The sequence below is a fragment of the Aythya marila genome, assembly GCF_965140915.1.
Source record: "Aythya marila genome assembly, chromosome: 5".
Lineage (NCBI taxonomy): Eukaryota > Metazoa > Chordata > Aves > Anseriformes > Anatidae > Aythya > Aythya marila.
Window position 1 is genome coordinate 33,651,810 of NC_139046.1, and position 26,280 is coordinate 33,678,089.

General features: G+C 39.6%; 1 protein-coding gene across 1 annotated transcript in view; it reads right to left on the reverse strand.

Moving 5' to 3' along the window:
• The window catches only part of SPTBN5 (spectrin beta, non-erythrocytic 5), a gene marked incomplete at its 5' end in the record, with an annotated part of 96,360 nt that overhangs the window by 30,495 nt on the left and 39,585 nt on the right, over window positions 1-26,280 (reverse strand). Inside the window, 8 exons of the mRNA XM_082761957.1 lie at window positions 483-601; window positions 2,851-2,946; window positions 3,593-3,784; window positions 4,369-4,524; window positions 8,611-8,796; window positions 9,785-9,889; window positions 22,253-22,402; window positions 23,590-23,793. Of these exons, the coding sequence (XP_082618083.1) occupies window positions 483-601; window positions 2,851-2,946; window positions 3,593-3,784; window positions 4,369-4,524; window positions 8,611-8,796; window positions 9,785-9,889; window positions 22,253-22,402; window positions 23,590-23,793 (1,208 nt within the window). The remainder of the gene's footprint in view (window positions 1-482; window positions 602-2,850; window positions 2,947-3,592; window positions 3,785-4,368; window positions 4,525-8,610; window positions 8,797-9,784; window positions 9,890-22,252; window positions 22,403-23,589; window positions 23,794-26,280) is intronic.

Below are 26,280 nucleotides of genomic sequence, written 5' to 3' on the forward strand. Positions count from 1 at the left end.
TAAACTCTCAATAACCTTACAAGCCCTACCTTCACACTTTTGGTTCTTAGCTAGTGGACTGTGAAGTAGCAGAATCATAGAATGGTTTGGATTGGAAGGGACCTTAAAGTTATCATCCAATTCCAACCCTCTTGCCATGGGCAGGGACACCTTCCACTAGGTCAGGTTGCTCAAGAAGCAATACGCTTCTTCACCAGTGCACAGGGAAGTTAGTTTTCATGGACATAGTCTGTAAAGTGTGTCTGAAATACATAGTCTGAAATAGTATGTCTGTCTCCAAGGCTAGACACATGACTTTGGCTCTGCTGGATCAGAAATCCTTCTGGCTAACTGCTCCTAGAGTTCTGAAAGGCAGCTTCAGTGCCTGAAGTTTGGTAGTCACGACACTAAAGAAATTGCATATAGAAATTCCAGCCTGCCTAATATACCTTATCTTCTCTTTCTGTTATTGCTTTACACTGAACATTTAAAGGCATACTCACTTTTCATTGAGCTGTTTCCGGCGCTGATATATTGTCCTTGTCTCTTCCTTGTTTTGTCTCTCCAGTTTCATGGCCAGGGCATTGATATCCTTGATGTGAGCATCATCTACTGTTGTCTCCTTCAAAGCAAGAAAAGGAACCAAGGTATGTGTTCAAAACGCTTGTGAATGAGTCTGACACATGCAAAACAACAATAACAGCAACAAGCAAGATGTATGCCTTGTTACCAGAAATTTCAGATAGCTCTTATATCGTGCTGTTGTTATCAGTCCCAAGTGAGTAGGCAGTGCCAGCAAGGAAGAACACTAATAATGATACACTGTGTAATGACAATACATAGAATCAGCAATGATCTAGGTCTAGATAAGAACTCTCAGAGCTTCATTTCTAAGACAGGCATTCTAGCAGGGGCTCATCTGTTGAGGAAACACAGCTACAGCTGTTAGTTACATAGGTGGCTGCCGTGAAACAGCTGATATCTGGCAGATTGTTCTTCTGTCTAAAAGGTAAGTGGCTTTTAGTTCCTCACTTTTTTTTTCCCTAGATAGGCTTCTGTTCAGAAGTTCCTTAAAAACTATACAGCCCTGAGAAACCTAGACAACCCATAAATCAGGTTGTAAGGTGTGTCACTGCTTTTTCTTCTAAAGCAACACCACTGTATTTTAAAAGGTATGCTTAACCTTTCAGGCAACTTGCTTCCAGTGTAGCATATGCACCATAGAAAGGATAATATTTGCACAAATACTCTGAACTGTAGTCGATAATTCTTCTGGTGCATGATGGATGGTCAACACTGAACACTGCTCCAGGATTCAAAAACATTCTTTATTTTTGTAAGACTAGTAAATCACAGGCTTAGTGGGGAGACATTAATCACTGGTGTAGTAGAAGCACAGCTGCCACATACCAGCAAATTTTTATTGAAGTATTTACTCCATTTGTATTTTATTTATGCTATATCCATACCAACATGCACATTTCCACATGTATTTCAGTATTATACACAGCCACAAAGTAAACAATAGAAACCAGAAGACAGACATATTACTTTTTCAGAACCCTTGCAGTCTCCTCTTCTGGGAGCTAGCAGCATAGTATTCAGAACATGAGTAGAAAATTTGGCAGCCATCAGCATGGGATAGTTGATCACCATCCTACCCTCACATTTGTCTAGTTGGGGAACCTAGACTGGATGGATGTACACACTGTGCCAGGACCAGCCTGCTTCTCTTCATGTCACCCTATAAAGCATGGTATAATCAAGCACCAGCTATGACAATATCAGTCTCAGCTTTTTCTGTTAAGAACCATGTTTAAAGTAGTACAGGAGCAGTGGCTACAAGCTGGCAGAAGCTCTGCCTTAGTCAAAGGAAAGATTTATTTCTTCAGTCTTATGCTGACTAGGGTACCATGCTGTTTCTGTCTCTTTCACCATCCTTCTTTTTGACTCATACAACCTGTAGCACAACTCTTGCTCCCTCCCCTAACTCACGGTTCAGCTGATGAGGACTGAAGGGCCAATGAAGGCCCTTCACTTCCCTGATTCTGTAGTACTGAATTTTGAGTATTTTGGCTTTCCGCCCAGATCCAGTACTAATACACTGCCACAGGAAATCCTGCCAGGCTCTGGAAGGGGAAGCTCAAGGTTTTCTCCCAGATGCCAGGCATATCTATGCTTTTCTTTTGTGTAGAAGAGGATTTTCTGTTGCCTAATAGCAGAAGGTGACAGAGAAGATGGGAGCTGCCGTTACAGTAACTGGCAACTAGGATAACAGGCAAACAGGATAAAGAGAAGATTAAGAGAGAACAATAGAGTAAACCTCAGTCATGAAGTCCTAACAGGTCTCCTTCCAGACCTTCCTCAGAGGAGGAAGCAAGGAGGGGAATGGAGAAATAAAGGAGGGAAATGGAAAAAAGTGGTCAAATTGCTTTTAAGGGCTTGTTCACAGAAGGCTTGTATCAGACTTCAGATTCAAACATTGCTGAAACAACCATTTTAAATCCACCTTTGGGTGGAACTCACTATGAATTGCATACCACATGAAGCAAACTGGAAATTTGCTCAAAACTTAATTCAGACTCGCACAGACAGCTGTTCAGCAACATAATGCAATCCAAAATTTTAGGTTGCATCACAAGCACCTGATGGCTCTGTTTAGACAACATCAAAGCAGAAGGCACAATGATGGAAACCAGTATCCATTTCAATAGCTTATAAAGTGGTAATGCTACCTACCTCCCCGATCTTTCATCTCCTTAGGGTACTGGAACTGTATTTACTACCTGGATATGTTGCTGGGTTGAAAAGTTAACTGCTGCTTCAAGCCTTACAAGGAATGTGGAAGCAGGCATGGAAAACACTTCTTACCCCTGATGTCGCTCCACGGAACTCATTCAGCTTTTTCATGAGCTGCAGGCAGTGCTCGTAGTCATTTCCCACATCACCTATGTTAATCATGACTTCCTGGGGAAAGAAGCAGCAGACAGGCAAACATTCAGGATAAGAATACAAAAACACAATACATCCCAGTGCTTATGCTGATGCAGTTAAGTTCTGTGATGTTCTCTATAAATCATTGACGTACAACTTCTGAAGTTGTACTCTTTTGATTTTTGAATAATGATGAGACTTATTCCCAACTCCTTTTCCAATCTCTTACTGATTATGAAACAGCCTCTGAAAGAAAACTTGGTGGATAAAGTGGCTCTTCTTTCACTATTACAAAAAGAAACTTTCAGATTTGATACACAATGAAACTCAATGCCAGTTGCCAAATGCTTCAAGTCCCTTCTATTCTAGTGTGCTTTTAGAATTCCATTTCGACAGAGACACACAAGACCACCACCAACAATCACAATTTCTTTATGTGCACATTTTACATGAGAAGATGTGCTAATACTGTCCAATCAACTCTGGCACAGAAACATTCCAGAATGTTTTTAGAACCTGTTGGATTATTCCCTCCATATTGCCTGTAGAGCACATCATGATTCTCTCATGCAAAAGGCACGAAGAAAATGTCCTGGAAGATGAGACATCTATCACACATTCATTGCAAGATAGCAAGACTGTAGTGCACTGCTTGGGTTAAGTACTGGAGTTCATTTACCTTCTCCCTGATCCAGGCTTCCACCTGGTTCACTTTCTGGAGAAATTCCAGGAAATCCCGGCTATCCTCCAGCATCTTTCCACGGGCAGCAACAGCTCTCTTCAACTTCTCCCAACACTCCTGAAGCATGCGGACTTGGTGACGGATCTCCCCTGATTTTGGGTGGCCTTTTGATACCAGGGCTTCTCCTTTCTTCACATTCAAGAGAGGGGTTAGAAATGATGGTTACTATTAATTTTTGATACAATTACCATGTTACATAACTTTTCTAGAAGGACTCTCACTTTCCTAACCTGCACAACCAATTACTAATGCAATTTCTCAGGTCTCAAATTATAAAGCTCAATAATGCCTTATGTCTGGAGGGAATCAAGAACAATAGATTTAAGTATTTGCCTGCCAAAGGGAGCTATTACAGATGATTGTGCCCTCCAACTGTGTGATTTCTCCAGTATCAATGAGTATGTTCAGCTACTGGGAATGAAATCCTATTTACCTTTTATAGGAGTAATCACCCCAGGCAAGGAAGAAGTTGGTGATATCTTTCTATTTGGACAATAAGAAAAGATGGAAGTCCCTAAGTCCCTTAGAGAGAGAAATTAAGAAACCTCTCTGTTGTAAATTAATGGCATTCTATTTCCATGGCATAGAAACTGGGTTCTTCTCACATGTAGAAAAATTGATAAAGAGCTGGTGAACAAGTTACTCTTCTTTCTCATTCCATCTTAGATAACCTGCAGTAATCTGTAAAAACACTAGCAGAGTGCGAGAGTTACCTTATTAACAGCTGTGATGATTTCTTCATTCGCTAGAATCTCTGCCTCAAAGACTTGATGTTTCTGCAGAAGCTTCATTTTGTCCTGCAGATTGCTGGGGTCTTGTATGGAAGGATCCTCTAGTTTCTGCATGCGCTCACTGATCCAGTTTTCTGCCTGCAGCAGCGTGAAACACCTGAGTTATCATGTCAACTACATGCCATCCTGGGGCCTCCTCCCAAGATATGTCATTATTCAATGCAGCTGCCTATGTCTGGGCTAGGAAGATTGAGCTGGGAGCTGACAGACACTATAGCTTTCCAGTTCCCGAACTATTCTACTTGACAGGAAATAAAAGCAGGTAGGAATGAAAATAATTTTTATCTGACCATAATAGTGAAAAAATTCCTTGCATACCCCAAATTTTATCACAAGCCATAAATATATTAGTCAATATTCTAGATTAGACACAGAGGATCCTTGAGAAGATATGCAATCTTAACATGGTAGACGTATTTAGAATGAGCTTGTGACAACTGGGCCTTCGATTTAGGGCTCTGAGTTTCATCTCCCATCTTTGTCATTGACCTACCTATAAACTAGATTAAGATTCTTGTAAATTCCGTGTCTTGCCTACAAAACAGTGCTAAAATTCCCGTGATCTCAGAGATGTTCTGAGACCTAAATGGAAGATGTGAAGCAATTAAGCTTTCCTGATGTGTCGAAGCACTAGTTAGTTTGTTTGAAAGCAAATACAAGTCTATTTGTTTTTATACTTCATAAAATTCAAAATATTCTAGTCAGGAACATCAGATTCAGACCATCAGGTGGATCACGAGGACTAATAATGCACAGGTTACATGCTTCTCTTAGGGAATTCTTTTTTAGGGGATTTAAATGTATGCAGAATAAAATGGACAACAGGGTAGTGACCTTACTGCATTTTTTTTTTTTTTTTAAGTTAGCTAAACTTCAGCATTAGCACTGACAGAAATATTTTCTATCCATCAAAGCGCATAGCTGAACACTTGACATGCACTGTAACTGATCCCACTGTCCTCAGACCACTGAAGTACCCGAATGTTTTGACTACAGAAGAACAGCAAATTGAAGCCAGCTTCATCAGTTTCAAAGTGTCTTGGCTGTCCTTGTGGAAATGCTCTACACACATGCAAGAACTGAAAACTGGAAGATTTTCTCAGTTAATTAATGATTTGAAGTGTTGTTTCAGCTGCCGAAATTCTATAAACAATAACAGAAATAGCTTTCACTAGCAGCACACTCTCCAGAAAACATTTCCCTCCGAAGTACATTTAGAGATTCACACAGCAGCCCTATTCCTTATGTCAAGGTTGCCTGGGACAGCAAACTGTCATCTGCTGTTTTCATTTCTGACACCCTCCCCACAAGCTAGGGCCTTCTCCCATTACCCAGCCACACATTAACACTTTAAGGTCAATTTAACTGACTTCTCTGTTAAATGGGAGAGGCTCATCCATGCAGTTAGACTGAGAAACCAGTGGATCCCCTGTATACTGCCAAGCAAAGGGTGATTTCTCTCCTACTTTTTTTTTGTAATAAGGGCTTAATGGCAGACTGTACAAAACTTTAAAAATCACATTTGCATTCTTGGTGACTTGATTTGTTCTCAGGCTTACTTAGGATGGCTCTAGTGAGCGAGAGATCTTTCTCCTGGCTCCAAGTCCATATTCAGATGTAAAGCAAGGCTGATCTGTTTTTCCAATACCTTTCTATGAAATGCGTTATGGTTGACTGGACAAACATTTTCACTTTATTGAAGACAAGGACAGTGAGACCAGTGTAATACTCAGTGTAGGTACATGGGAACACCCTTATTTCTATGGGACTCAGAAAAAAAAAAAGTGTGTCCGCTACCGATTTAGAAATCTACATTTTCAAAACATCAGTTGCTGTAATCTCAAAAGGACAAACTGTAAATTACACTGATTTTTAATAACAGAAATATTCAAAATATATACAGAGCTGTGCATGTTCCAAGCATTTATAATTCTTTCTCACTCCTCTGAAACAAATAAGTAAATGTTATTTATTCTCTTGTACAGAGGGCAAAAGGGAAAGCAATTTAAGTGCCACTAATATAATGAGCAAGTTTCAGAGTCAACTTTAAAATTCAGAGATGACTTTAGAAGTCAAGACTTCCAGCTTTATGATCTTTCCTCTGCAACAACTTACATAAATACATATATTTCTAAGTAGCAATCTGCTCATTTGCCTTCTATGTTAAGACTGAGGTGTATAGGATTGACTGTCCTATTGTCTAGGACAGTCTAGGATAGTCTAGAAGTCTAACTTCTGCGGGACTACAAGAGTGACAGTTTCTAGGACGGTGTGTCCTACCCTGTGAGCTGCCTGTGTAATTCCTTCTAGAAAGTAACTAGGAGACTTTTAACCATGACAACGATCATTACTTTCTGCTGACAGAAAAATAAATAAATAAAAAAAAATAGTCTGATCAACAGAAATTACTTCAGATGACTGCAGGAGGGAGAATTTCTGGGGGAGTGGGATCTGAGTTATGGGACTTCTTCTCCCAAAAAGTAAAAATAAGCAATGACCTCATTGATTTCTCAACTATATTCAAAACTCTTCTCTGCAATTTAACTTTCCTTTGGGGACTATGCTCATAAATGAACCCATACACACCCAGAACATCACTACAATCAAGTTAAACATTCCATTCTACTCACCAAAGAGGAAGGGAGATATTACCACATTTTTTTTTTTAATTCCTTGGTGGCATTCACATTCTACAGTGGTAGGCAATGAATTTAGATCGGTGGACTAAACAAGTGGCTTGAGAGCAAAAACTCCCTACAGAACTCTTGGCTGAATTAATGTGGAGTAATTGGCTGAGAAAAGGGAAATACTCCTCACTATACAAGACAGACGCTGTGCTAGAAGCGTGTGATTCAAGAAAACAGAATGAAGGAGGACCCCAGCCCAAGCGCTGTTGACAATTACAGAGAGATGGGAAGCAATGAAGAAGTATTCCTAGCCAAAGGGTTGATTGTATCTCTAGGAGGGCAGCCACAATTTCTCCACCAGAAAGGGTGTTTGCAGTTATGTGACCTTCCCATCAGAGGTACATTGCTCTTTTGAAAATATTAGCATTGTGCAATGCGTTGTCCAGTTCATCGACTCCCCTCTGCTAGTCCACAAGGTGGACCAGCTGGTGGTTCATGTGATAGGAAAGGTATGACCAAGTAATACAGGTTAATATTTGACTGTGTAAATAATTCCTGATGAAGTTTATTTTAAAAAGCAGAGTGCAACTCTGGCTCTTTAGTGTAACCAAAGAGGGTATTTAAGTATTTTATTATTATGGTGAGATATATTGTGCTAAATGGCAAGATATAATGTGCCAAATATATTGTGCTACAAATGGAATTTAGCAGCCATTTATTCCTTAGATGACTTTTTTATTCATTTGTTTTTAATTTGGTTGTCAGCAGCAAATGTGTTACAGGCCTTTGGTAACAATCCTAATTTGAACTGTCAGGACATGTGCCTTTTTTGTGGGCTGGGAGGTGACAGGTACCAGCAGTTTTTGTATAAAACATGGAGGATGTTCTAAAAGATAAAGAGGCAGAAGGGGTGTTTGTAAGTGTCCCTCTGGGTCTGTCCGCTGTTGTTTATGCCAGCACACTGGATGCTAGCACATTTTTCAGTCATACACATTGTGCTGCCCTTTAAAAGACTGACCTGTTATGTTTTTCCAACAGTGGTGCCAGGAGTCGAGCTACTTGGTTACAGCACTAAGGCCAGAACAGGAGACAGAGACTAACATATTCTGCAGACCAGCCTACAGGAGCTGAAGAACCATGCTCACTTACAGCACTGTTTCGAAGGCCTTCAGTGAGCATCCACTAGTAAAGGTTGGTGCCCTTGCCATACTGGTTTCCACTTTGTATTTACTCTGATATCCCTTTCTTTCCTACCAAAGGAAACATATGCTGGAAGTTACCTTTCCATGAGCTTTATTTCAGCAAAGCTCCTGATGTGTAAAGTGGATCTAACGGCACAATTCCACGATGATGGTATAGTAACAGCAATGTTATTAGCTCACCTACCCCTTTGCTTGAAAGCATGGCAGTACAATCAGTTGCCATACCAGAGCAGATTATCAATTCATCTAATCTCTGGCAACAACAAACACTTCATTCAACAGTGGTAGGCTGTTTCCCTTCCTTCAATCCTCATACCAGTCTAAATCCCTCTTACCTCTGCCAAGTTCTGGTAGAAAAGTGCTAGAAGAAGAGCAGTCTGCAGCTTGTCTCTCCGGCTCTGCGAGAGATCCTTGATCTGTTGCTTCCTCACAAGAATGGTGTTTAGTTTGTGCTGTATCTGTAGCCCATCCAGCCCACCATCCTTTTCTAGCCTGCTTGCCTGTTCTTGAAGAGACATAATCTGAGAAGACAACAAATCTGAAGTCACATTTATGTTTGAAACAAACAAACCAAAACAGGCTCCTTTCTATACCTAAAAGATTGTATTTTTTGCTGGAAAGATCCAAGAATGTCAGGGACAGGCTTACCAGCATTTCCCCCCAACCTCTCCTGGTACTATGACACATCTACGACTTCCTTGTTATCGCTCTCTGTAACACATCATGGCTACAAAGATGAAAAAAACTGTCGCTATAGGAGTCCTTCCCATTAATAAAATGGTGCAAGGAGTGATGGAGCAAGCCTGACCCTCATGGATGCTTAGGTTTTATTACTTTGTGGAAATCAGGTGTTGGGAGATAGCTCTCAACATGAACAATTAGCCTAGAAGGGAGTTGGCACAGGGCTGGGAGCTCATTCCATCTGGGGAAGCCAGGCACAGCCCCAGGCTTGAGAGTTTAGCCTTAGCATGGATGAATTACAGCTGCTGGCCAACTGCCAGGCAGATTCTTTTATGTATGGGTGAACAATTCAGCATCTTTTCCATAGATGCAAAGAAGGTAGACAATTTGGTACAGATATTACATAACAAATATGTATTTGAATAATAAGTCAAACCATCCAGTTTGAAATATTGTATTTTACTTGCTTTAAAAGCCACTGTTTTTCTGTGAAAAAAGGCAGAAACTTCTGATATCCATAACACGCAGTATGGTCTGCTTAAAATATCTGCTCTGGTACGTCCCAGTATTTGATTTACTAAGTGGTTTTCCTGTCTACTTCAAGACAATATAGACAGGATTTGGGCATGGATGGTTTAATATTTTTCTCCACTCCTCTGCCTCTTATTTCAGTAAGATTCCCTATTTTTTCTCTGGCTTGAGTATATCAGGCATATCACACCTGTTCATCAATTTAACCTGTTGCCATATTTAAAAACAAAACAAAAAACAAACACACAATTATTCCAGCTCATTGATTAGTAGAATATTCATGTTTGGTTACTGTACCTTCTCATCCTGTGATGCCAGTAGCTTCTCGAAAGCCTCATGTTTTCTAATCAGTTGCTCTACTTCATCTACAGAGCTTCCGAAGTCACTGCTTTTCAAATAAACCTATAAAAAACGTTTAATATTTTTCTCAGTGGATTAAATATCACAGTCTCAATTCACAAATGTGAGAGGAGGTATTAGCTCTACAGTTGATAATTGGAAATGAAATAGTAGAGCTTCATGGTCTTGAGCAAGAAATACAATAGCAGGCCCAACTAAGTAAAGCGACCAGTCACTGCTTACCATGATCACTAAACCACAGGCTGGCAGTGGATTCAAGATGTCTAAGCCATTCTTGTAATCCAAAGCATGTCTGATAGATGTCTGTATGGCTTCTTCTTAGGAGACATCCAACAGCAGAGACTTTCCGGTCTCCCTTGGCAATTTATTCCACTGTTTCATTACCTTTCCTATTAACAAGATTTTCCAAATATCTAACCTGAAAATGCATTGCTAACACCTCACCTTATTACATTCTGCCCTCTTCATCACAGAAAGTAAATGATTCCTTTTACATTTGCTTCAGTCTTGCACATATTTGTAGGCTATTTGAATACTTGGATTTCTATCTTCTCTAGTATAAAGCCACCCTGATCAGATCAATTGTTCCACAAAGGCTGTCTTCTTGACTTCTGATTATTCTCATTGCTCTCCTCTGGGTTTTCTCCTTTTCCATTTATTCTGAAATGTTGTTCCTACAACTTTATGCAATACTTGGCTGAGGCTGCCATAGTGAAGGTAGTGAAGGCAGAAGAGAACTGCTGTTGCCTTTCAAGCTGTAATCATCCTCATGCATCTGCGTATGGTGCTTATCCTTTACTCAATACCTTGAACTCAAGTTCACCTTGTAATCTATTATAAGTTTCCAGAACCTTTTCAGAAGAACTCCTATCAGACCAGCTTGTCTCCATCCTGTATTTATTCAGCTGATTATTCATGAAAAAATATCATAACTTGCACCTCTACCAAATGCATTACATTAGTTATTTTTTCAGGACTTTTCTCCAACTTGTCTGCACTAATTTTATTTACTGTCTATCCTGTCAAATTCTAACATAAGAAGATCTAAGAATAAAAGATGAAAGGCAGTTTTAAAGAAACTGACTTCTGCTCTATTCCCTTTTAACACTATTAGGACATTTTGTATTAATCCATGTACATCTCTAATGCACCATGGTGTTTGTTAACTCCTTCCTGGTGCTAAGAAAATTGATTACACAATTACTACATGCATTGTGTCACTAGTTAATATTTTGTCAGATGCAAAAGAAAAAACAATGTATTTATGTATTGGTAACAAAAAAAAAAAAAAAAAAAAAAAAAAAGATATTCTGCAGGTCATTAAGCATGTATGTTTTTTCCTGTGGACTTAATTGCCCACAATTACTTCCCTTATTTAACTGTGAGACAACGGCAAGAAAAATAACAAACAAAAACAACAGCAAAAAACAATTGTATGCTCTAATGAGACATAAAAATTGTTTTTGGACAAGGTTTATAGTGTAGTGAACACAAATGAACAGAATTTTGAAATTCAGTCTCCTACAGGGGACTGCATTTTTCAGTTTGGACAAGGCACCATGTGATCCATTCTGTGAGCTAATGGAATTATAAATATTTGGAAAAAGATGAGAAATTCCAACCAGTAACTACCTGGGTAAAGTGCAGAGGTGGAAGAAAGATTTGAGATCAGCGATGTAGCGTGAAAAAATTAAGTAGCACAGAAAGAAACAGAACAGAATGAGCGAAACAACACAACGGGTAGTATTTTCAAAAGAGGACTGTTAAAGAACACAGGCAAATCTGTGACACAAAACACAGAGGAACCCTCTGGATGTCCCCCTGCTCCCACCTGGGGGCCCCACTGAAGCTCAGCCCTGGCCCCAGCCCTTCCAGAGCTGCACTGAAGGGAGGCCTGAGGCTGGCCCTTATGGATGGCCCAGACTGCTCTCATTACCTTGCCTTGTCACTGTGACCTCCAGCTGGTTGATGGACCTTGTTATCGTCACCACCACTTCATTCTCCTTGGGAACTGTGGCTTAGAGAACTGACAGCTAGACTTGGCCTGACTTCCTGGTTCATTTTTGGGACTTAATGAGAGGAATATTTTGCACATACAGAAAAATACGCTGAAGAATATCATGCTTGACCAGATGTTCAAACTACTCTGTACTAATCCACTTGAAGTACCAGAAGACAGGTAAGCAAATCTCATCACAGTCATCACTTCCAGGAAGAGGGGAAGGCCACTTAAAACTGGCCTACATTTTTAATAAGTCTGGTGCATAAATCAGCAGAATGCATAAAGAAATACATTATCAATAATACTTCTCTATTAAATACAAATCCCACCAGAAGACAGATATTTTGTGATTCAAACTTAAATCTTCTGATCTATCCTACTCATCAGGTGTAGGAAATTGTTACAGATTTTTTTTTTTTTTTTTTAGTGTTTTTAAAGTTTATTTTGCTCTTGTTGGAAGAACCCCCCCCCCCACATGCAGACTCTAGGTCTGTTTGTTCTACTGCTGTATTAAGCCACTTATAATTAACATCCATTTTTCACACATAATTAACATCTACTTTTACACTGAGGAAAAAAAAAAAAACAACACAAAAAAACAGCTATCTATGGAATCTACTTATTCCTGTTTTCTGTATATAAGTATAGAGGCACATACTACTTCTCTACATTTGTGTTTTAAAAGCTAAAGGCACTGTAGTCTCTCTTTCAGATTTTGTGAATTATCTATCATTTTTTGTCAAAAAAAGATTTGCCTGAAGAGAAAGAAAATTCTCTTAATTTTCCACATATCAGTTCAGGACCTTTATTTAGTAACTGTTAGCAGAAACTGCAAACTTTGTGATACATGAAAGAATAGTCATTAGTTTTTCTGCTTTTATAATCTGTGGTGGGAAAAAAAGACAAGGGACATCTACTGGTAAAGATGGTTACTTTCCTTGGAAAGGAGAACTGAGGCATTTGAGATCAGGGGTGTGGGACAGTGAGTCATAATCAGCTGCCACTGGAGTGCTCAGTGCTTTGCTCCTACTGAAAATCACTGTACACAAATAATACTGAGCATTCAAAGCCCCATTCCCTGGGCTGTTACAGCAGTGGAAAAAATGCTTCTGTCTTCTGAAAACTTCATACCAGGCCCCTACAGTAGAAGCTCATGCAAATATGCCCGAGAACCCAGATTTTAATACTGAAAAACGTTGCAAAAGAAAAATGGCTGCGTGCATTGCAGGAGAGGCTATGACAATGTGCTTAGAAGAAATCAACCCCAGCAGCACAAGCACTGCTACCTGGCAAACTGATGAGATAAAATGCTTCCATTTGTCCTTTAAACAGAAATCTTACTCTAGCAGTTGCTAGAATCAGAACTGCAATACTTTTCATTTAAGCATTTGTTATACCAATCTGAAAGCAGCATGAAAACTGGCTCCCACACCATGATGTTGGCCCTTGGCCAATTACATCACTTTTTGGCACAGGGAATGGCCTGAGACAGGTCCCCAAACTCCTGCTTTCAATGTGATGTGTTAATTTCAAATACAAAAACACCACATAGCTCTCCTCAGGTAACCTACCAAGGTCTCCCACAGTACACAGCAGGTAAAAACTTTCTTTCAAGTTTGTTTCCATTATGAATCATAGCCCATCATCAGGAATTTAACTGTCAGCCACAAAAAACACTGAAGACTTGTCCACTTGCTATATAATGGACTCATTTTTAAGTGAAGACTTGCAAAGACACTTAAAACCACAAAATGGACTTGGCTATTTCTGAGATTTGAAACAGAACATGTAACAAATAGCCAAATTATTAACAATGTGAAGGACAGAAATGGAGGTTTTAACTCTATTTCAAATGGAGTTTTTCACTATTTCTGAGCTAACTGCAGAGATTCAGCCATGCTGTCACGATAAGACCTCTTCTGTATGAGTTAACACAGAACTAAATGTAAAGTGCATCTCAAAACAGATGTTCCTTTTAAATAAAATAGTACCATATACACTCTTATGTGATAGCACAGGTCTGCTCTACCTTTTAGAGAAATACTAAATGAAACATTTCAGTTATCAGGATGACTCTGCTCTCAGGATGGCACAACTTCACATTCATATAGACACAATGGAAGCTGACGTGGTCCTGTAAGAAATCTGTCTTCCAAGAAATGTCATTTTTATGTCTCTAGAAGAAAAAACTATTTTAAGTATTTGTGTGAATCCACTCCCTTCTCCTACTTCTGCTCTTCACAGTATTACAAGCTTAACATATTTTGCTCCCCACTGCCTGCCCTGGGCTTGCTGCTGAGGTTGCTGGAACTCCACTGAATATTTTTCATCTCTAAGCATGCAGTGAAGGCCAGAATTACTCCCAGACTTAAATGCTTTCACTTCAAGTGTGTAATCAAGTCCAAACTCTGCCCAGACATATGACAACAACAAGGTTTGATTTGATGTTCTTCTGATAAAAGTAAATACAAAACAAAAAGAAAAAAATTGTTACAATTATTTTAGCAAAGTAAATACATGTATTTAATACTGAGATAACATAGAGCTCATGACTAGGCACACTATGCTTTGTTCCAGGAAAAGTTATGTTTGTAGTATGATAATTTGCTATAAGTGGAACAAAACACACCAAGTTGTTTATAAAAAAAAAAAATACATGCACCTTTTCTATCATACTGACATCATTGTTTTGTTGGCCTCTTATTTCACAATACAGATGCAAAATTCTAATTTTAAATGTATTTAATTTTATCTCTCTCCCCTCCCCCTCTCCCCCCCCCCCCCCCCCCCCCCCCCGCATGCTATCTATTATATCACAGAATTTCTAGGTTGGAAGAGACCTCAAGGTCATCGAGTCCAACCTCCAACCTAACGCTAACAGCCCTCCACTAAACCATATCCCTAAGCTCTACATCTAAGCGTCTTTTGAAGACTTCCAGGGATTCTGCATGAGAATATAATTATCTGGTATTGGAAAGGTATATGGGAGGAATACAGAGACCAGTCAGTGTTTGTTTTCCCTTAAGTGCTCTACAGTTACATCCTCTGACCTATCCCATGCATCAAAATTCCCAAGCTCTGCCCCTATCCTGTAAGCAGTAGGTGTTAGACCAGAATCCCATGCCCTTACAACATTATCATTAAAATATTTACTTACAATACATTTGTCCAAAGGCAGATTAAATTCCTCTTAAAATCCCCTTAGTTTCACCACTAGAGACTTTGCTGGGACGTCCAAATTTGACAAGCAATGGAAACTAAATTCCTCTCTTTTCCCTCAGGAAAGGGAGGTATCTCTCTTTTTCAAAGGGAAAATTGATTTCTTCCTGCACACTTAAATATACTGGCTTTTAAAAACAAGGATTACATTAAAAGTTTACAAGCCCATGAATTAACCATTTAGAAATACAGCACAATATGACAAATGAGAAAATAAAAAGTGTAACAGAATAATGTAAGCAAAACTACACTGAGGATTTGTCCCAGGTCCTAGACTGACCAGCAGAAAGGAAAACCAGTTCTTGGCTCTAAAGTCTTGAACCTTCAAAGCGCTGAGCACTATAGCCCAATTATGCAAAACTTGTAAGTACATTCACAGCATTGTGCATGTTAAGTTGACAGCAGTACCCAACTGGTTAAAAGGAAACACTTGTTAAGTGCTGGATCAGATCAGAACACTCAGCTTCATTTAGGATGGATCAAGCAGCAACTGCAGCCTTGGTGACAGCGGAACAGGATTAGCTTTCTGATTGCCCCTTAAGTCATCTTACAGGTAGTAGGAACAGTGCAGGAAGCATATGTGAAGGAATCTGCATGGCCTTGATTAACGCAACTTAAAACATATGTTTGCAAATGTTCCTAGAATGGAATGGAAATCTTCACCACTCTCCTCCCAGATTCAAAGGACGCAATGTTGACAGCAATAGATGGACACCACGAACCCTCTGTGTGCCTGTGAGATGAGGATGCTGTGTGAGCTGGTATGTTTGTCAAAAGGTCATCAGGACATACGCTTTTTAGGGTGCATGTTTCCTGGGAAGGCCTCAAACCAGATCTTGCCCAGTGCTGCTGGGTGGAAAGCAATCCTGAACAGCAAACTGGATTCACTGATAAAGAGAGGTCAGCCCCAATCCCCACAGGGTGAAGAGGTGGACCAGCTATATCTGAATCATGTGTTCTGATGAAGATTGTTGGACTTGGGCTTCTTCTAAATTCTCTTACCACCTGGATAGGCATTGCAGTCCAAGGGGTGGCAAGTATTAGGGTGATTTTGGAAACCTTGTGGTGAGCAGGTGTTAGCCCATCACATGGCGTCTTCCCAAACTCTGGCCTTGATGAAGGGTGGTTCTGAAAGACAATCAGCTCTGGATCTAAGTCGTTGCTTGTGACCTCATTCCCATGAGCTGGATTTTCTCTTCCAGTCAGTGCAGCAGGGGACAGCCAGATATCTCTGGAGACAGACTCCTGGGGAAAGCCAGGGTACTTAGAGGAAGTCACATGAAACCTTGTGATTTGAAGGGCTGGAGACCCACCTGAAGGGAAGACTGGTTTTGGTTTCTGGGATCCTGTTGGGAGACCTGCCGCTGTCTCAGGCACCTTCTCTAATTGTGGCATGAGAAGACTTGAATGAATGTGATTGCTTCCACGGGAATCTGCTCGAAAAGGCTTTACTGTCAAGCTGCAAGTTGAAATGTAAAGTTTCATTGAAGCATGGAGGTCTGGCATTTGGATGTTACACTGACTGCAGCCTTGTTGAAGTGGGAGAGAATCACAAGGTTCCAAGGACGCATGCCGATTTTTGCTGTGGAGTGTTGAAACAGCTGGAATAGCAGACAGATCAACATCTAGGCGTGATGTCCAGCTTGGTGGAGCTTTGCAGGAAAGAACATCAGAGGGCAAAGATACAGCAAGCTTCAAGGGATTGTCTTTTTCAGGATGAACACTTCTATCTCTTTCTGAATATTGCTTGTAAGATGCAGGTGTTGACCAAGTGCCAGAACCCCCATATCCACGGCTCTGAGGGTCTCTGGGAGGACTGGAAAACCTGGATGTCTTATCAGAAGGATCAACACCGTGAGTGGTGTTCCCAAAATCTTTTCTCCGGTCTGTGTGTGCCAGGACAACATCTAGCCTTGAACAATAAGCTCCAGAAGACACACTGCTCGGTGATGACGCACTGCTTGGTGATGAGCTGGCACTTCCTGGAGCCATCTCTGCAACTGATTGACCAGTGGGAGGATGCCAAGCTGATGCTGGCATCTTTTGGAAAGGCCTGTCCCGCACAGTAGATTCAAAAGGAGGAGGTGGGGTCATTCTGCTGGAAGACAGAATCACTTCTGCAGTGGAGACATAGACGGGTGCAGATGAAAGTTTGCAGTCCCTGCATGACATTCTGCAGCTTAGTCCTAAATGATGCAAAACCAAAGCCACAAAAGTTTGCCTTTCCCCCTGTTTTTAAAAGAAACTCCTAATCCTTTTTCCTTTGGTACTGGAACTTTCCATTCTTCTTCTGAAGCAAAGGAATGAGAGGTTAATAAACATTCTCCAGGAAAAAAAATATGATTAAAAAAAATCCACATTCAAAATAAAACCACATAGCTCTTCTAGTACTGCTACCACCACCTATCACGTCTGCAAAGTGATATGAGAGTGGGATGGGCAGAAAGATAAATTACGGAGCATGAGGCTCTGCTCCCTGAGTGTTCTGACAGTGAGACTGCAGACAGAGTAGGAGGGAGCCAAAAATGCTTGCCAGAGACAGCCTGTGAATTTGCTGTTATTTCATCCATGAAAAAAAAAAAAAAAAAAGGAAAGCAGCTAACCTGAGCAATGCATCTGCTGCTGTGAAAAGATTAGAAAGGCACAGAACATACAGGACGCTGCTTCTGCTCAAAGCAAAAATGATTTTTTACTTCCTTCTCTTTTTCGGCTGTTGCTCGTCTGCACTCCGAATGGCAAGATCTCAGTTTGCAGGTTTTAGGAGAGTTTCCTACAACAGTTCCATGCAATGGCACAACTGAATTAATAACAAAAATGAATAAAAAAAGATAGATGTTTGCCTAATTTTCTCCACATGTGCTCTATTTTCTTTAGCATAAAACAATCCTAGACTAAATTCTGCAGAAATCCTTCGAAGGTTTAAGTAACTTGGATGTAATATAAGATGCTGGCATGAAGTCAAACCTGTCACACTGGCACAGACAGCGAATGAGAGAGCAGTTCTCAGTAGCAGTTCTTAAACACTCCTCTGTTGCCTTCTTTCTTCCCCTGTTCCTTGCTGCTGGGAGAGACTTGGTCTAAGGCACATGAAGTTCTGGGAAAACAGGATCCAGTAATTATGGGATGACAGGAGCTGCTCTATACACACATTTTGCAGATGTACAACAGCAAAATGCATGTGACTTGACATGAGTGTTGCCTTGAACATAGCAGTCAGAAGAAACACAAGGGGTGGAGAGATTGCTTACATTTCTTTGCCTGATGGGAATTATTTTTGAATGCATGTTTGCTGCTGTCCATTCTCAAAGCATCAAATGACAAAATTCCCATTGGGAAAGTGGTTTGGGAGTTTTCAATTGATGTCTTGGCTGAATACTTTTTGAAACCACATTTGAAAGGGCTCCTTTCCTACCCTCCTGCCTATCTCCCTAGGGAGCAAGTCTGCGTCACTATGCAGCCATAATTTAACTCCATATAGTAGTAACAGAGCTCTGTCCAAACATAATAGATTCCCCTTCCAATTGTTCTTCAAATGCAGAGAAGTAAAATACAAAGCGTGAGCTGAAAGACCTCAGTTCACTGTCCAATTGTATTTATTGATCCATGAGGTAGATGGCAGCACCTGCAAAAGACAGCTTTGTAGTTCTTGATATTCCTCCCTCATTCAGATGGGAGTTTGGCAGCTCAGGAATAACCTGTTTGAAGAATTATGACACAGAGGGACGAGAGAATAAAAGAAATACAGGAATTTCAGCTGTATATGAATCAAAATAGCATTGGTATTTCGTTTCAGGGCCAGGCTGATGCACTGCATATTAAGGAAGGAGTAGAAGGAGTAGAATCCAGAAGGCAATTCCTTTCTGTTCCTCCACAAAAAACAGAAAATGGTCCTCTTCTTGCAATAATTTTCTTTACTGGTTCCATTCCATAAATTCTTCAAAAGATACAGTTTAATTTGTATGCCAACTTGTAGTCCCTGGCTTTTCATCAGTGCAATTTCCTAACCTTGCATCCCGCTGTATTTATACTCACTGTGGATTGACACTACCCTGGACTTTGAGGTGATCACCAATATTTCCAGGTCTCAAAGCAGTAAAACTGACTTAAAGTCAGCAAAATGTGATTCAAAATGAGCAGGGAGCAGTGGAATTTGTGAAGTATGGTTTAGATGTGCTTTCACTAATACTCCCCGGTTTGGAGGCAAGCTGATGTTCCTGGGCAGCTGCCTAAAAAACCAAGATGGCAAGAATGGACATGACAGGAATGAGTCATCATGATGGAAGAAAATAATTCCTGAAAGGAAAGCTGTTCACAATATTGGCCTAATTAGCGCATCCAGGAGTAGTGTGTGTTGAAACTCATCCTGAATGCTCACAGCTCATTGAGGATCTCTTCGTTTGCATCTTTGGAGATGAACAAATTCAGTATTTCCTATTCCCACCTAACTGCACTTACACATTTTCTGGGCTAAATCTAAGGACCAAACCATAAAAGTCTCTTCTAGACACTGCAATAGCTTGGTGATAGTAGGGACAGAGTCAGTGAAGGAGACATATGGCTGACTGTGATACCCAGATTACCAGTTTAGGAATCCATGGTGTTCTGAAATTTCCCTTGTAAACTTCAGGTAGATACTTGGTCACTAATTTCAATTTCAGAGACATTTGTGTATATGGTGTATGCCGCTGCGACTTACTTTTCTGTTTTAGACCAGTAACTCTGTCAGCATGCAACTGTAATTCTTGTCATGCACGTACCTCTCACAAAAGCAATAGTTCTTCAATCAGTTGTAATCTCCAGAGGATTAAATATAAACAGAAATGATAAACAAAAGCATTTATGAGTCTTCTTTCCATAGCTAGCGCATTCTTTCCAACCTCAGCATTCTTTTTTTATTTTTTTTTATTATTTTTAAAATTGGTTGCAGAGAGTAGTGGAAGGAACATAAGGAGCATACAATGATTGTGGCTCCCCTATTCTCTACACCTGCACAGACGAGACCAGTTTGTCATCATGCCTCTATGTTTATTTTCTTGTCATTCTCCATGACCACAAAATGCTGTCTGTGCAAAGGGATGCTGGGAGGGACAGCCCATCCACACCTTAACTGCTCTACTTTTTGAGCATTTACCCACAATGAGAACAACTGAGTACCCAGATGCTTGGAATTTCTTAGAGAAAATGCTACTAGAGAAATATTCTGACACCAAAGCTGCCCATTATGTTTCTCAAGGTCACAGTCTTCATTCTCAGGCTTTGCTTTGGCTGAAGAAACTTGTGGTAGAGTCAGACTGTGGCTGATCCCACCATGAGAATTTACCCAGTCTATGATGAAAACCCTTTTTTTGTGTCAGTCTACCTCACAGCATACAGCAACAGTAAATTCACCTGAACAAAAAAGTAATGTGAACTGTAGGTTACCTGTACAGATGATGCTGGGAGCATACTGAAATTGCCAGGTGCAACCCTTTTAATGTAAGTGTAATATAGTCTTTCACAATCAGGACTCTTGACTGAGGGTGAGAAGAAACACTAGCCCATAGCAGTTATGGTATGTATTTACCTCTGAGGTATGTACAGCAAAGCAGATGCCATAGTCACAGTGCCTCTGCATGCTAGCTGATCATGTTTCACGATAAGAGAAAGAATGCAGGTGCCAAAATTTTATGGAGTTTACTTTTTTCCTGAGGATGCTGCCCATATAGGAGTTTAGCAATGTCATGTCACTGCTTGGAAGGGAATTGAGAGAGATATAATACAAATAGTGCCATTTGTTAATTAAGTAACAACTAAACATTTTTACTTGACAGAACTATGTATTATTTTATTTCAGGAACCTGAAGATAGGTTAAATTCTCTTGCTTTCACATCCCAGCACAAACTCAGAATGCAGAATGTATTTGCCAAGCATGCCACTTGTAGGGAATCATAAAGATATGTAGTTCCTACAAGCAACAAGAAACAGAAGGCGGCTCCAAGCTCATGTGCCCCAAAGGGTTAAGAATGGGCATGGCACAGTTCAGTGCAATTTTCCAAACGGTTTAGTGTCAGTGGCAAAGCACTGGTGGGAATCAGAGAAAATTCAGCAGAAACAGAAAAACACTATTTTATGCTGCAAGTGGTCTTGTAGAACTAAGAATGATTTGTCTGGAATAAGAAATGATGTTGAGATACAAACTCCTTCAGCTTTGCTTCAACCCTTCAGTTTGGCAACCTTCATCACATCAATATCATTTGTAAGCCAAGTTTCAACACAGTTACAGCAATCTATCAACTAATGAATTTGCACGGAGTGACTGGAAAGGACACTTGATTTCTGCGCTCCCAGTTTTGTAACAACAAACGTCAGAACTCTAGATGAAACTATTTAGATAGCTCCCATGAAGCCAGGGAAGTTCAAGAAAGAGGAAAGACACTTGAATATTGGTGAGAAATATACTTCACTTCAAGAGCAGCAAAATGATCATACAAAGAATATCTTGCTGGCTTTGCATTAACTATATCAACCCTCTTTTCATGAGAGGCCTTTTCTCACTAGTTCATCTTTCTCTACTACATCAAACAGAAACTACTATTCCTCATGGTCAAATTCTTTCATAGTTGTTCTCCACACTGTTATCAACTCCCTTGCAGACTGAGAAGTCAGTTCCTTCCTGTTCCTGGATTAACTCTGTCAACATCCATTTTGAATTAGTTACGTTTCCCCAGCACTTTCAGCCTGAGAGGAGGTTTCCAGCAACACCTGCAAAGCAATCTTTTTTGTCCTTTTTCAGACCCTCTTTACAATTCCCCCCCCCTCCCTTTTTTTTCCTGCAGCCTACAAAACAATCTCCCAGTGATTAAGCAGTTGGTATACTAAGATCTCTCCAAAGCTGACTAATACTGGACCGTTGTCTCCCTCTTCTGTCTTATATGTTAGCTCTGACATTTATTTGCAATTAGTTAGCTTTGAGGGAAGGACTATATTTTTGTTTCTATTCCCCACCCCATAAGAAAGGGGCTTCTTGGTAAATTGCTAGTCTCCAGATACCATAATGCAAGTAACAACAAACAGTGTCTTGTCTATACACAGACCCAAGAATTTTAAGTGGTAGAATTTTAAGTGGCACAATAATGTCTCTTTTAGTCTGGAAGAGTTTGAAAGCCAAGTCTAACTTCTTGTTTCAAGTTTACAATTCACATACCTCTTGTGAGTTCAGAAGCTTGTCCAGGTGATTCCAATCCTTGTAGAACATTTGTTCTTGATGTACTTTCTCCAGCCACTTCTTCTTCTGTTTCCACTCACTGTATACATTCTCCTTCTCTTCCAACAGAGACTGTAGCTTCTGCTGAATCTGAAAACAATTTCCAAAGAAAGACTCATGTTGGTCTTTATACCCCATGGAGGAGGGTAAAATGGTAGAAAAAGGATCAAGTGGAGTGTTGGATAAACTCCTAAAATTGCACCAAAGTTATCAAACAAAGAAAAGTTGAACAAGTTCCAGCACTTGTATTTGGGCAGAGAGATAATCGGATAGGTGCCTCATCTCAGGAACATAGGAATGACTGTTACAGCATACATAGTAGTACAAGCCAAGAAGAAACAAAGGTGACTGTTTCTCAAGTGTACCTTCTGGAATCAAATCCTACTTCTCCCTTATCTTTAGTCATAACAGTGCAATTATAGCCCTTCAAATTGGGATAGGACAGATAATTAAATAAATTGTGTATATAACATATTATTCTATATTCTGCTAATATATATCTCAACCTTAGAATTTTTCAGCTTTCAAACTCTGTATATCCACAGATCTTATATAAATGATTATCTCTGCATTTTGTCTACAGGCAAACTAGATTCCTAGTTACTACAGTTATACATTGCAGCATTCCATGAATTTTCAGGATTTGTCAGATGGAAGAATAATCTGCATGAACTCCATAGTCTGCTGAGGATATTCAAGTGATGTTATTGAATTGCTTGGGAGAAATAATCTAGTAGAAATAATATTATGAGAATTTTAGAAGCTGTCTGTAATGAGTAAATGAGCATTTTGATTTCCATTTTTTATGTCAGGGGAGTTAATACACCAGCATAAATGCTACTACAGAAAATATTCCAACTGTTTTAACTCTCTGATATGCTTATTTTCATTTTTTGTTTGACAGGTCTTTGTCTAGTCTGTCTGGTATGGATTTAGAACTGTGATATGAAACAGTATTTGTGTGAAAACCCAGTTTGGGAAGTGTGTAGATTTATCTCCACTGCTCAGAACATACCAAGCTTCTTCAGTAAGCCCAGCTTTGCTGTGGTGGGCCCTCGGGAGATGTTAGTACTCATCTACTGGTAAGGTAGAAAATGGAACAGATGTTTCTTTGCCCAACATAATTAACACACTATGGCAAATGTAGGTCATGCATATTAATATATGTGAGTGCATACATGCATTTGCTTACAGTACTGTATAGTACAGAATGATAGTTACAGTTGTGTTGAGCAGCTGAATGTGTTTGACTTTGAACTCAAAGGAGTTTCAATTACCTCTTTTGATCCTATTTCCTCATCCTGCAAGAGTGACTGTCCTAGCTGTACAACATGGTTATACTTCTCTTCTCGTGCTTCAATCTCTGACAGTAGCTGTTGATGCTGGGTAAGTCTCAGGCTGCTAGTAGATAGGTCCCGAATAGTCTCCTTGGCTCTCATTTCCCTTATTATTTCTGCTGTCCATGAGAAATAGTCCCACACCTGGAATCCAAGAAAATGTGAAAGTTGAGGTTAGATCTCAAGCTTGGGTTATCAGACAAGAAAATCATAGCCTGATCATTATAAGTGAATAAAATGTAATAAAATTACAGAAATTAAAGAAAATATTTAATTAGGACTTATAACACTGCTATGAACTTCAGCAAGGGAGGATAAAATGACTGTAGTAATTTCTATGTACCGTATTAAAAGAAATGATTTGTAACATCATAATCATACTGTATTGTATCACATCAGTGACAACATTATAACATTTATTGCCCTTCAGTCTATCATTTCTTAAGCATTTCTCGCTTTTATTATTATTTATTCTCGCATTTAATAAATAAAATTTATTTATTAATGGGCTAATACAAGTCCATTCAAAACTCAGATAGTAAACATATTCAAAAATAAAAGAGAGAATTAGAATTTTCAAGTGAAAAACAGAAGGAGCACATTAATAAAGGTGAAAAAAAGGCATGTTACATTTCAGAAAAAAATATTTATGCATATCAGGTATGCAGATTTAGCTCCTGGCTTGTGGAACTACAACAGATTCAAATAGGAACTCAATTCTGGAAGGAAAAAGGATATAGTGCTAGTTTACATTCAAAATATGATGAACCAATAAACACATTTTTGGTATCTTAAAATATCTGAACTATTCAGCTGAAGTAATTATGACCAAGAAAATTCTTTAACAAACCCCTGAGAACTATATTTGGATTGCAACTGACAAAACTTGTACAAGTAAAAATAATTTGACATTTTTGGTGAGCTTTTTTTTTGTACTTGATTTATAGCACTTTCATCAGCCCACTTTCTTTTGGTATCTCATTTGACTCTGTAACAGATGCTGTGCCTTTACGTATCACTTCATTAAAAAAAAACAAAACAGGAATGAAAGGAGCTGTATGGTAGATTGTATGGAATGATTTAGTTTAAGTTTCATTCTAATTTGTGTTTGGATTAGTTGATTTGATTCTTAGGTGGTAAATGGTCTTTTAGTTTCTCAGTGTATTTTAGAAGACTGTTACAGACAGGAAGTTCTGAAGGAAAACGCTCTTTTAGAGCTAAAAATTTCGCTTGTGAATAGTTGCTGGCTTTTCCACTGAAGTAAAATACATAATGGAAATGGCTTCTTGCCTATTCCATTTTACCAATGGATTTTATCTCTATCATTAAAATCAGGTACAGCTCAAAGCTGGTAGGGAAGCACCCACACAGGAAGGAAATAGTTTCAGAAAAGTACCACAAAATTGAACTTGGCCAAATTGGGGATTCTGAAAATTTAGGCTTTAAGCCAAGATCTTTACCTAAAGCCAGGGAACACCTATACTCCATGACTTCCTAGTGACTACGGTCCTTTCGAAGGGGCCCACATAGTGCACATGTTGGTGTCATTTTGACTTACAGAACTGTAATTCATGCACAGCTCAACGTCACTGAACACGCTGACAGTGCACTTGGCACAGTGCAAATGTCTAAGACTCTTTGAGATCTAAGCTAAGCATTTTGAAAAAAAATCCACACATCTCAGAATACTTAATGCAAATGAACTAGTCAAGAGCCAACTAGACATTATTGGACTAGCAATGCCAGCAATATTTAAGGATAGACACAGCATCAGTCCACAGGAAACTCCTAAGCAGAGAGTGACTGACACTGTGCAAATCCTAACACAGATCTCAGAAGAGAAGCCTTAGACCATTCAGAAACACTTTGAGTCTACATCTGAATTCTGATTCCTTGACAGAGTTTCTTGTAAGATTTGATGCCCTCCTGCTGTTACTGTATGCTGTCAGTAAGGACCAGCTTTGCTCTTTAATCAGAGCAAGATCATACTTGATGGGATGTAAGGAGGTACAGTAGATGATTATGCAGAACTCTTACTCCATGGAAAAACTTGATTTATGATCTGCTTTTTAATCTATGTACAACTTCATAAAGAAAAAGCCCCATGGACTGTGTATGAAATATATCAATAAAAAAATATCAATGACAAAAACTGGCCAGCTGTCCCTAACATTATCAAAGCTTGTTGACCTCTTGGCACAGCCGGAAGAGGAAAGGCAGCAAAGATGCCTCTATGTGCTCAATTATTTGGGGGACTGTTCTACAGTAGAGCTGCACTAACCTACCCTTTATTGCTGCTGTGACTCTTAGAGCCATTATAAATGGCTACATGATCCTGCCTTGTCACATCTAGACAGAAGGATGAGACCACCAAATTTGCCAAATCAGCTCTTCATTTCCTCAGGAATTATTGCTGGGAAATGTGAAAATTGAGAGCATCAGGAGTATTTCTTGCCAGCAGACTGACAACAAAGAGACAGGGAGATACCTGAGGCATAGCTCTAGGCACGTCACTAGAAGTGTAGTCACCTGGTTTTGTCATTTTGTAGCCTTCTCTGTTAAACAGTGATGGATTTGTATATTTTTTTAAGTATACTCACTGATACAGGGTTAAGAATGCATGATGAAAGG